The 12,372-nt window shown below is 38.4% G+C and overlaps 1 protein-coding gene across 7 annotated transcripts in view; it reads left to right on the forward strand.

Annotated features, from left to right (window-relative positions):
- Nucleotides 1-12,372, forward strand: part of LOC114876022 (neurexin-1) — a 189,205-nt gene that overhangs the window by 27,273 nt on the left and 149,560 nt on the right. Inside the window, exon 2 of one of the 7 annotated variants that reach the window (XM_046289005.1) lies at nucleotides 10,471-10,528. The exons of the other annotated variants lie outside the window; for them this stretch is intronic. Coding sequence (XP_046144961.1) covers nucleotides 10,471-10,528 — 58 coding nt within the window. The remainder of the gene's footprint in view (nucleotides 1-10,470; nucleotides 10,529-12,372) is intronic. 7 annotated transcript variants of the gene reach the window in all.

Consider the following 12,372-nt stretch of genomic DNA (forward strand, 5'->3'; position numbering starts at 1 on the left):
CATCATTTTATAATGAATTCTGGTGGGCAAATAATTTTAATATTTCTGCTCTTCGTATCAATTATTTTCCAAATTACTGATTACATATTATGTGTCTTGGCAAACATCCCCTTGCCACGAATAGTAGGTACTCTTGGCTAGTATGTCATAGTTTTATAGCAAACTTTGGAAGGAAAGTATTTTTTCCTGATATTAACGTGTTACTGTGAGTTATTACAATAAATAGCCACGGTTTCAGATATTCTATTTACTCAGTTAGCGGGTTCGCTAAGAAAGTGTAGCCACGAATGGTCATCACAGTTGAACGATCGATATACCAGACTGTGTCCACGAGAAACTAATCGGCATAGTTGGAAAGCCGGTGGTTATCCTGGGAATCCTACTGGATCGGTTGTCCCTCGTGCTGCTGCGGTTGCAACTAACGATCCTTCTCTACCTCCAGTGTCATCCCTAGAACGGTTCCATGGTTTAATGTCCTGTATTACTTAGCAGTTTGATTCACAGACAGCGATTACTTTCTTTTTTTTAAATCTAGTACGTAAATAAGCAAAAATGCTTTTGAGCAATAGGGTACGAATTCACAAGGGTTCGAAATACATATCTGAAATCAATTTCAAAAGTCCTCTTCTGCGTTTGAAAATATAATACCTTTTCAAAGAGACGTCATTGTGTGTATTTTTCAACGTTTCACTCTTCGTCCATCTGATACTTATATAGGAATCGAATACAAATACGAGCCAATATCGATGATAAATCAATATTTCTACATAGTCAACGGGACGGGACTCGTGCGAATCGTCGCGTTTAGTGGAACTATAATTAATATCTTTTGATTCAGTTTGCCGGATAGGCGGATGAAGCACTCAAAACAAGACGTTCGAAATTGCGAATCGAGTTTCGTTATTTATTATACATACAATATGACAATTTCGAGCGATGCCGATTCAGTGCCGGGAGTATTCGATACAATTTACCTGCTCATCGTTAAATTTCAACGTGTTCGCGCTTCTCTGGCGTTGCCTCTGAAAAAAAGGAGGCCCATCCTGGCCGCGACGCGACACGTTAAATCCACAGTAACGAGATACTCGTTTCACCGTGGCGCGGCAATTTTTTTCTTCCGCCTATTAAGCCGACGAATCGCCATTTTGTCATAGTTCGCATTAACCGACGGCCCGTTTAACCCTCTATTTTTTTCACGCACTCGATTGACCGTCGTCATCGGTTAAATGTGACGCGGTTGGAAGAACGGCCGCGTCCTAGTTTTTCAAAAAAAAAAAAAAGAAAAAAAAAGAGTCAGTGCTCCTGTTTAGCCTGAAAATGATTACACCGTGCTCGGGTTGACCCGCTTTAACCCTTTCACTGCAGCATTCGCGATACCGCTGGATCGATGTCTGGAGCTTAGTAAATATTTTGTTTATTAGTTATTTTGGTAGTGTCAAGGAAAATTTGGGTTTTATTGCAAGTTGAAGTTAATTTAGAGTACTGACCCTCGTTTAATCAATACTGAGCTAGACCTTATCATTTTACATCTTTAAAATAATAAATAGTAAAATAAATATTTGCCAATTAGAGTATTATAGCGAACAGTAGGACCTCCTTCCTCGTCTTCGTCATTTTCCTTGGGGAAAACAGCTATGCTTAGCAGAGTGCACATATGTATACACACAACTCTCTCGCTTTGTCACTTTTCTCTACAAAAGAGACCCTGTTGGGTCCGAAGGCTACCACGCTATATGGGTCGATTTTAAAGTTCTAACCTACATTCGCATCGCATAAACGAAGCAACCTGGCGATCCCTTGAGATAGGGAGCGGTGCGAGCGAAGGAAGGGGGTGCAAAAGGGAGCAAGGGTGCAAGAACGGGGGGGAAACGGATTGGTGGTTGGTAGCGAATATGCGGCAAAGGTAAAGGTCATGCGAACCGAGTGCTATCGACTGCTTTTATATGGATGTGGAGGCACATTCTCTTTCTCTTGTTTCTCTTGTTTCTCTTGTTTCTCTTGTTTCTCTTGTTTCTCTTGTGTCGCTGCACGCTCGGCTTCTCCCTTTTTCGTTGGCTCGTTTTCTTCTTCACCGCTTGTTATTTCGAAGCCGTAAACGATGCCGGTTATCGCCGACGTTGATTGCCGTGTACGATGAGAATGCTTTGTTACCCGTTCGCACGTATACTTTTCTTTCGTTATTATACGTTTTCTTCGTTTTTAGAACCTTCTCAAGGACTCTTTCGTCTTCACTGTCTTTTACGATACGAAGGGTGGCTTTTTAAACGCATTGTTAATTAATTAATACTTTACGGTTCATTTATGTACCTATATTAGGTGAAATTTTACTATCAGAATATTGAAAATAAAATCGATAATTTCTTTTAAATTGAACCTCTTCCATGGTAATGTTTTTTCCATTGTCATGTAATGGCATTTCCGCGGGGACGCGGTAGATAAGCAAGAAATGTTGTTAAGGTGAAACGGTGCTCTTGATTCGTGGCCTTTGCACTATTCACGGTCGCGAGGGAATGGAATTGTTTCGAGGTTCTTCTGTCCGCTTTTTGGTTGTCCACCATGAAACGAGCGTGGAAAGTTTCGAGAAACTGACAACTAGGATTCCTCGTGGACAGGAAATTGTTTTTATCGTCGATCGTTAGGTTTTACACTCTACTTCGGAGGATATCTTTTCGACGAAGTTAAAAACTTCACTTCGGTTGATTGTGATCGAATAATTATAGGTCTTAGATCAAGGTGAAACGTAATTTGAAGAACGATAGAGTTCTACGATACGTCAGTGAAAATTCTACGAACTCGCGTTTACATTATGAATCGCCGTTTCCCAGTAGAAAAGCCTGTTATTGATCAGACGGTCTGCTTTCGAGAGTCCTTGATTATTTATTCATATCCGAAGTAGAGGAAAAAAAAAAGAAGAAGATATCCAAGCAACGTTATGAAACTGTTTCTTTTCGATCTGGAATTCGTTTCCATTGCAAGTATTAAGTCGCAATTATCCTTATCGTTAGCTTAATACGTGCCAGCCTTTACCTACGTCTGTGCTGAAGAGCGTTGCATAAATCAAACAGTCTATCCTTTGTAATTGCAGCAATTAGTAAATCCTTCATGATTTCGAAGGAGTGTGTAATTATTCACAGGAATTCGATGCTCCCTTACACGTTTAACAACACAGTAACTATATCTACCTACATCAATTACGTTACGTTTATTCCGGCTTTCTTATTTCACACAAAAAAATCTAACTTGCAATGATATAGGTACGGTAGATTCTCGTTATATTGCCATCCGATTGCCACACTAATAATAATTACAATAACAAAGCGAAGCATTGTGTGAACAGCATAAACTAGATAGGGAGGAGGTAATTGTCTCGACGAACCGGTATAGTGGTCTTTGACACAGTCGATTATTATCATGGTCGAAGAAACTCGTTTTATTTGCCATGTTCGAAGGATACTTGGATCGATCTAGAGAGTGTTTCCGTTACCTAAAGGTCATCGATAAAGGTAAGGGTTCGCAGGATACCAGAGTAATTGACTGTGCTCACCTTGTGGTATTTCCGTCCATGAATCACAAATTTCTGCGTGCAATGTTGTTGGGTGTAAATTATAAATTAATTCTCCGGTATGGTTGGGAAAATCTGGGCTGAGGGAAAATATCGAGTCCTTTCTACACTGGCTACCTTAACAAAAGATAAGTTAAACAAACGATGCCAGCTGAAGTTGAAAACCTAAAACACATTTTGCGGCTGTAAAAGTCTAGCGCTATGAGCGATTGACGGATGAACAAAAGGGTGGGGGAGGAGTGTGGAGGCGATGAGACAAGGGTGCTATAGAGTCGAAAACAAAGGGATCCTTTTTCCGGTCGCTAAGAAAGGAACCGAACAATTTAATCAGACAATCTACGCTTTCGATCTCGTTTAAGGCTCGTGGAAACTCGCGATTTCCTTCATCCAAGATAGAAAGACGCGAAATATTCTCTTCTCGCATTAGTTTCTTTCCTTTCGTTTTTAATGTTTTTCCTCTGGGCGACATTCGTGACTTGAAAACCGCGTGACACGCTCGAGGAAACTTCGTCGTCTAAAACTTTTCCTACGAATACGAAGAAAATGTCCCGTGACGTCAACGAGACCGTGATGTTGTTTTCTTCGAGAATTTCCTATTCCTGTTGCTAGACCGAGGAATTCTTTAAAAAACATTGAATTTCGTTTCTTTCGGAGTCATATTATCCCGGGGAGTTTCGAAATAAATGAACGAAAGTCAACGAAAATGAAAATGCTGTCAACTAAGACTTTTCAGTTTAGAATCATTTATTATGTAATTCTTTTTTTTAAATGAGAAAGCTTAAGAATTACATTGTTTAATATGTACCACTCTGGTTTGCAATGCTATTCTTATCGCACAAATAGTGGGATAAACAATCGGAGACAAGCAGTGCTGTGTTCTTGAATCGCATGTAAATCGGATTTGTCATACTCCAGCACTTCAACCGAGATCCGTGCAGAGGATCATCGTTCAGCAATGTCGACGCCACTTGTAACAAGCGTGCATAGAACAATTGAATTATTGTCTTCCTTTCATCGTCCTTCTGCCTTTGTCTAATTCGTTCAGCCTTCTGACGACCCTTCTGATATCATCACTCCCATTACAATGCTGTAAGCTTCTCATTGTTCTCAGTTTATTTCATGATTTAACAATAAAAGCAGTATAACTTTATTTCTGCAAATACATTAATATCGCTAATCAGGAAAAAATTATATTGCAGAAAAAAATTAAAATTTTTTACACAAATAATATACAGAGGGTGAATTTGTTTGCTATTACTGTCAAACCATATTACTAATTCTTTTTCAACGCGCAGAAAACAATATTTCAATCCTTTTATCAAAAAAATTCTCAGCAAAGAGGAGTCCCATATACATCGCGATACCGTGGAAAATTGGAACGGGAAAAGGGGGGGCAGAAATTGCGAGAAAGCTGAGATTCGAGTTTCCGACAGCCGTGCACGAAACTGGCCCGTGGTGTTCTTCGGGTAAGCATTGTTGAAGCCGGTGTAGCACATTCGTCAGAGAAATTACTCGGGAACGAAGGTGGAAGGAGAGACGATTTTTCAAAGGACACATCCGGTGCTTCCTCCTACCTATTCGAGTGTGTCTGTGCGTCGCATGACCGCCGTTCAAAAGGTCGCCCCGAGTTTCGTATAAAAAGCTTCGTGGCCCGGAAATTTTAGTAAGACCAAGTAACGTGGGAATCGCGCGGTAAAAGGAATGTTCCTTTTCCCGTTCTACTTTTTTTTTTTTTTTTTCATTTTTTTTGGGGGGTCAACGAATAATTTCGGACGTCTCCCTCGAGGAGAGTAAGTACGTAATATCTACTGACGCGTGTATACAGTCGTGTAGTTAATCGGTAACTATTTAACCTTTTTTATTATTTTTAATGATTCTTAATTATGACGTTTTGCCACTTTTCCAAATAATTAAAAATATTTAAATTTCAAAATGAAACAATTACATTTTCTAACTAATTACAGTTATAGTCGATTTTCATAAAACTTTTTAATATTTTTTAATCAGTGAAGTTGCAACACAGAAGTCGGTCGTGCTTATTTCATACTCGTTCCACGTTCAGAATGTGACTTATTTAGCAATTTGCAATTTCATTCTCGTCGCCAGATACTAAAAGGGGAAAACGAGGTTAATATTCCAACTCGGTGTCGTATCGCCTGGTTTGTTTCTCATTCTCGTTCCACTTTATTAACGATCGATGCGATCCATTCTACTTTGATTCCTGCCGGATGCAACGGTTCGATGCATCTTATGCTTGCATGATCTCTGTGTACGATCGTGCATATATTAATGCGGAAGAAGGTATACATACAAGGGACACGGAGTTTCGATGCATTACATCGATGACATCGATGACATCGATTAATCGGCGCAGATTATCGACATGGTTAGGTGAATATTTGAGAAGCTCGGTAAACGCAGTTTCGGAATTTGAACAGCTCAGTAAACGTAATGGGTACTGGAATTCCATCATCCTCAAAATTTTATAATGAATAACAAAATAAGGAAGATTGAAATAAATTTGTTGTAAAAACAAAGTAATTCGTATTCGTAAATTAGCTAAAGTAGCTAGATCCTTAATGATCTCTTGCAAACTAATTGAAACATTTATGCAAAAGATAGATAGAAACTGGCTAGAAAAGCGAAGTAATTAGCAATAAACGGCTAATGACATCGAATAAGGAGTAGAGAACGAAACGACCGCGACACGACAGTTACTCAAAGACAATTGAATGAGAAGAGAAGATGCAGAGAAGTTGCGAAACCCTTGAAGCTTTGTAAAATTCCGTGAAACTGGCTGCTTTAATTAAACACGAAAGCGTAATGCTTCAAAATAAATGGCTAATGATGCGGCCCTCGCAAACTAGGTCACTGGCAAATGAAGATATAAATCATGCCGTGCATACGGATTAAACAGAAACGACTGGAAAAATGTACCTCCGAAGTTTGGTCGTGCACGATTAATCATTGGTATATGTATACATGTAGGTACGACAACGAACTCGCGTTACATGAAGAAGGTACGGTTATTATATCAACTACAACGGTGTCCAATTTATAATCCTAACGTGACATCCAAATTCCAAAACCTGTTTGCTGCTGGATACCTATGTTCGAAGAATTTCCAGGATTACAAGCTTTTACCCTGCGAGATAAATCTTTAATTAACACGCTAAAAACAGGAAAGAGAAAAGAGAATTATATTAATTTTTCTTTATCCGCTTGTTATCGCACAAAAGAAGAAATTAAATACCTAACTGTTTTTAATTAACTTATGCATCTGTGAATATAGAAATGATGGAAATATAATAAAATCTTAAAATCTTGATAAACCTCCTATGAAAAGTGACATTTATATAGGGGTTGGCTTGATTTTCTGTTAGATGGAGTGGAAAAGGGAAGAAATTGAGGCGAAAGAGCTGCCACGTGTTGGATGTAACGCGATCGAACTCGGGGGTAGATGTAGTCTGAGATATTTAAAAAGTTAGCGTGCGAGCATGTCTGATCGGCTAATGGACTGATTTATAACCTAGCCCTGAGGAACTTGCTACCGGTACCTTGTACTTTCCTATATAAAGTGAATGATGCATAATAAAGTGAACCCGTACAGTCTGTCGCATAAAACGATCGTCGAATCGAGAAAAGATTTTCCTTTTGATTTTTCATTCCTAGTTCATTAATCAAATTTATCTATGTGTAATTAATTTTTATAAGCATTTTTAAAAATTTTCATCTTTTCAAATTTACGAGAAAAAAAATTAAATTGTCCTTTGTTTTATTTCAAATACGAGACTCTCCACAATTATGAACAATTTTCAGAGGCTGCATGCGGTCAGCATATACACCTTTTAATTATTATTTATTTTAAATGGTATCCTCGTACGAATATCAGTAAAATTATTAATATTGCCCAGTGATATCGTGGATTTTTCTCTCGGTGAAAAGTGGTATTTCATTTTTGAGTCGCTCTCGAATGGTAGCGCATGTCGCGAACACAAAAGAGACAGGGTTGAATAATAAAATCTTCAGAAAGCCAGAATCGTGCGCGATATTTTCCAACGTTTACGCTCGTAACGGGGATGTTTTAAAAGCGGCCTTTTGTATTTCATATAAAATCACGAGAAACGAAGCCCACTGGGGCTACGTTTCTGCACTTTGTTGCAGTCTTTCGTTTCTTCCTTGCATTGCTACTTCTGAAGTCGTAAAAAGCTTCTTGTTACTCTGCCTATGTAATGCTCCAATCGATTTCTCAATTTTCAGAGAAATTCAATCGATTGGTATACATATCTGATTCGTATTACATTCTTCTGTAAAATTGAACAATCAAATTTCTCTAAAAAGTTTATTATACGCTAATTGCTTTTAGCTTCTTAAAATTAAATTCATAAATATGTTTGATAGATTTATTTATAAAGTCCTGAACAATTTTCATCCTTCTCTTATACAAACATAGGTATTTATATGGTAGACTTTAAATGTTTCTTGTACCTTTGCGCTGGTATACCATAAATCTATAAACATCCGCAGTCTAGTGATTAATTAAACTGTTTGGAAAGTTTAATACATATTAGGCCTTCGTGAAGTGCAAAGGTTAATATCTGACATTAAAGTTGTCAGAAGATTGTTGGAAGCTTTAAAGTACGCGAAAGTTGATAAAACGATTATGCCAAACTTTTCCCTGTATAATTTGCTCGGTGAAGTGAAAATACCTTTACGAAACTTTGTAAAATTATTAAAAAATTATATATAGCGGATTTAGTGGGCAGGAAATTGGGTAAAATTACAAATTTTAACGTTGTAATCTTGATTCCGTGAAGTTTTATGATAAATTTTATCATTTTTCGTGTAACATAAATTATCAAATACTGCGTTTAAAATCTCATTAGCACTCTGTTCTATAAAAACAGAAGAGAAATGGAAACACAGAGAAAAAAAGGAAATAATATACGGTGGTTAATGGACGTGCAAATTGAAAGGGATGAAAAATGGTTTACAGGATTCGCAGTTTGAATTGGAACACGGGGAAACAGACTCAAGGTGATTAATTATAAAGCAAAGTTTAACGACGCGTTAAGGTCGTACAAATCACGCTGCTTGAACTCTGACCTTGGCATTCTCGAATCAACAAGCTTAGTGGCTGTTAAAATTCCTGTTTAGTAATGTAAAATAACAAACAGAAATATTCTATTCTATTCTATTCTATTCTATTCTATTCTATTCTATTCAGAAATTGATTTTCATATTTTCAATAATCCATTTCATCCTCTGTCTGACCAAACATGGCTATTTCTACTGTGACAGACAGTGTATTAAGACATACATATCACATATTTTTCAGTCACCCTATATTCAGTCAAAATTCAATAAAAGTATAAAGATATAAAAGTAAAAATTAAATATACCTTTTCAGAAGCCAATAATTCTTCTATGACATTTTATTAAAAAAAATAAAAACAGTTTTATCAGTTAAAACCCTTCCATTGTTCAGGTATACGTAAAAAACCATATATAAACCATTATCTACTTGACATGAAATAGTACGGGTCAAAATTGACTCAACTCTGTTCGCAGACGATTTTAAGACAAATGTCTAGCGCAGGGGTGGGGTAGTGTAGCAGCAATAAATCGTGAGGGTAACGCGTGCGATTTTTCCATGGCACCGATGTGATGCGATGCGATGCGATACGATGGGCGGGGGATGAAAAACTTTCAATGGGTTTCTATGCCTGAAAAGGAGCCGCGAAAAGACGCGGCAACGTCGCTGTGCCGGCTGCAGAGCGACGCTGGCGTCGCGAGGTAGGGGGTGGCTCGAATGGTGGTGGTAGACCGATCAATATGGCGGCAGGGGAGGGTGTGGCAAAGGCACGAAAGGGAAGCTTTAAGAGGGGTGCATCTTGGTGTGAGGCTCGGGTATACTCTGTCCACCACGATTCTATCACATTCCTGACCTTGAGCTTTTTCCACCCCTTTCACAGGAAAGGGGGATGAACGCGATCATTTCCTGTGTCCTCGCACCCTCCACGTGTTACGAGACGCACAAACATGCGTGATACCGGATATCTTAGGCTCAGCTGTGCTTGTGAGGGATTTCGTAACCGGAAGTCCGCGTGCTCTGCTGTCGACACTTGATTTTCGAAGTTTTATTGGGCCGCGCCGCGCCGTGCCATATGGTGCCATAAATATTAATAATGCAAAAGATCTTACTGTTAAAATTTTTAATTAAATTAATAAATTAAAAGAATTCGACAGATATTCCGTACTAGGTATACATACTAATTAATTACATTTCATGGAAGCAGGAATGATTTTGTTATTCTCCTATTCAAATGATTCAGCTCTTGGTTGCCGATAATGATAAGTATCAAACGAATTATTGGTTAGGTGAATGCATTGTTTCTGTAGATTCGAGAGCAGTTGCAGTACTCTGGCGTACTCGACCAAACAATGCGGAATCGTCCCGGCTACAAATCCTGCTTTGCACGCTCTCATCTCTAGCACTCAAGCTAATCAGAACGGTACATTTCTTAATGAGACAACTGCATCACCGTGTACATAGTTTTCTGATGCGGTTAATGTAATTACCTCAACGCCGAGTTTCGCAGCTGAATATGAAATACGCATTATAAAATGATGTCTATTTTAACGTCGTCGTGACGTTTCAACGGTTTTATCTCTATCATATAGAATGCTTATTATATTTTGGTCATCTAAAATAGAAAAAGTTGTAGATATGATCCGAACCAACTCAATTTCACCAGATTTGTAGCATGTACATAATTTCAAGCAATTTTTTTTTTTATTAAAATTTTTGCAAAAGCTGTGAAAAGGTGAAAAAAAATTACATCCTATAAAAGCACACTCGCGCAGTTTAAACAGCAGGATTTTAAAAGAATAATTTCTTTCCGTAGTGGATCTCGCGATAAAAGCGGAACAGTATCAGCCGGAAGTAAGAAGATTACCAACGGGGTACGTTATATCATATCATATCATATCATTCGCGACTCAGCTCGTCCGCGAAGAAGTAACCTTTTTTATCTCGAGATCTGTCTTCCAATTCCGGACTTATTTCGTGGCTTCAACAAGAGGAAAGATTCTTTTTTATGCTGTTCCTTTTATCAAACCACCTTATCGACTGGCTTCGAGCTCGTCTCTTCGCATTCTGACGTATACTTTCTTCTCTCTTTTTCAACACTCGTTCGTTCTTTCTTTCTTTCTTTCTTTCTTTCTTTCTTTTTGCACGACATCAAACCCTCCTTCGGAGGAGAATACGATATTCCTGGCCCTTCGCGTTTACATTCGCTCGATCGACCGTGAATATCCTTCTTTCGCTTGCCGACCCTCCAGCACGAGAGCCATTTCGAGCAGTGAAAATTCGAGGGATCGTATGTTATCGACGTTTGCGAGCCTTCTTCCGCCTCCATTTGGTAACACGCGCCGCGCCGCGACGCCCGCTGACGCTCCGAGAAGTAACATAGCGCTTTGAATAGCTCATCTTTTTATCAGCCTGATTCCAATGCCCCGTCGAATTCAAATCGTTTCATATATTAAAATTATTTACCCTAAAAGGATCGGGGTCACGTAGAAAATTTCTAAAAGATTATTCGTTTTCTCTTACGTCTCCCATAAGTATGTTTTATATAATATATCAAATTTAATGTATAGAATGAGATCATCCATGTAATATCCATGTAAAACGATTGAACGTTAAGATTGAACCAGTTTATCTAACATAAGATAGAGAGTAGCAATGACGTGAATCCACGTCGTTTGTTTATCGAGCAGCTCCATTATGCATCTGCCAATAATGTGAAGCGTTGAGCCTCAATTTCACTCCCTCGCCTCGGCAAAATAAATGGAGGATCAATAATCCTCGTTTCCTAATAACTACAGCACTGTAACCACTGCCCTTATTATAGAGTATGGTAGACGTTACAAAGAATCATCTCCTTGTTGACTTTGCAATTAGTTTTTTAATTTTTAATCAAAAGCATCTCTGTACATTTGGCATTATGAGATTCTTCATATTGGTTTTTTCTGTTCTTCGAGAATTCATTTTTACCATCGAGAATAAGCAGAATTATGGGGAAAAGACTGTTCATTTCCCGGACAAAGGAAGTACGAAGTAAAGAGATCAAGAACTCGGTGTTCGACTTTCCTACGCTGACACTAGGATCTAGATTTCGATGAAGAATAGCAGAAGGAAACGAAGAGGAAGAAAGGATGAGTCGTACTCGAAGAACTTTCTTCTCTAGAATCCTGGACGGCAAATGTATCAAATCCTTTTCTCTTCGAGGAGCAGGCCATTTCTCCTGCACTATCTTTGATCATAGGACACACACTATCTATTTTGTTTGAATGGAGCAGAGCGTACCTCTTATTTCCTCTAACCTTTTCTTCTATCAATAAATGGTATTTGTACTCGTCTAGAAACGAATTAAAAAATTTGTAGAAAATTGTGATTGATCGCTGAAAGTTTTTCGTGTTCCTCTTTTTACTTGTTCTTCGACTTGTCCTTCACGCAAGACTCCAGAATGATAGCTGCTCGTTTAGACCTCGGAACGAATTCTTTCAATCATAAAAGCTTCGAACGCTTTGATCAGCAGCGAGCTGATGCTTCTTTTATCGATTTCGAAAATAGCCGTCTTCAATATCCTTCTTTCTCTCTTCGAAATGATATTTTCTCTGGCGATCTTCGGTTATTAATTGTTCGATGGACTACCATTTGTTTCCGATCCTCTCTCTTTTCATTTTCAACAGTCTAATGCACAAAGATTCGCTCGTTTGAAAAGAGATTGGAACCTCCAGCTTTT

This window comes from Osmia bicornis, chromosome 15, assembly GCF_907164935.1.
Source record: "Osmia bicornis bicornis chromosome 15, iOsmBic2.1, whole genome shotgun sequence".
NCBI lineage: Eukaryota > Metazoa > Arthropoda > Insecta > Hymenoptera > Megachilidae > Osmia > Osmia bicornis.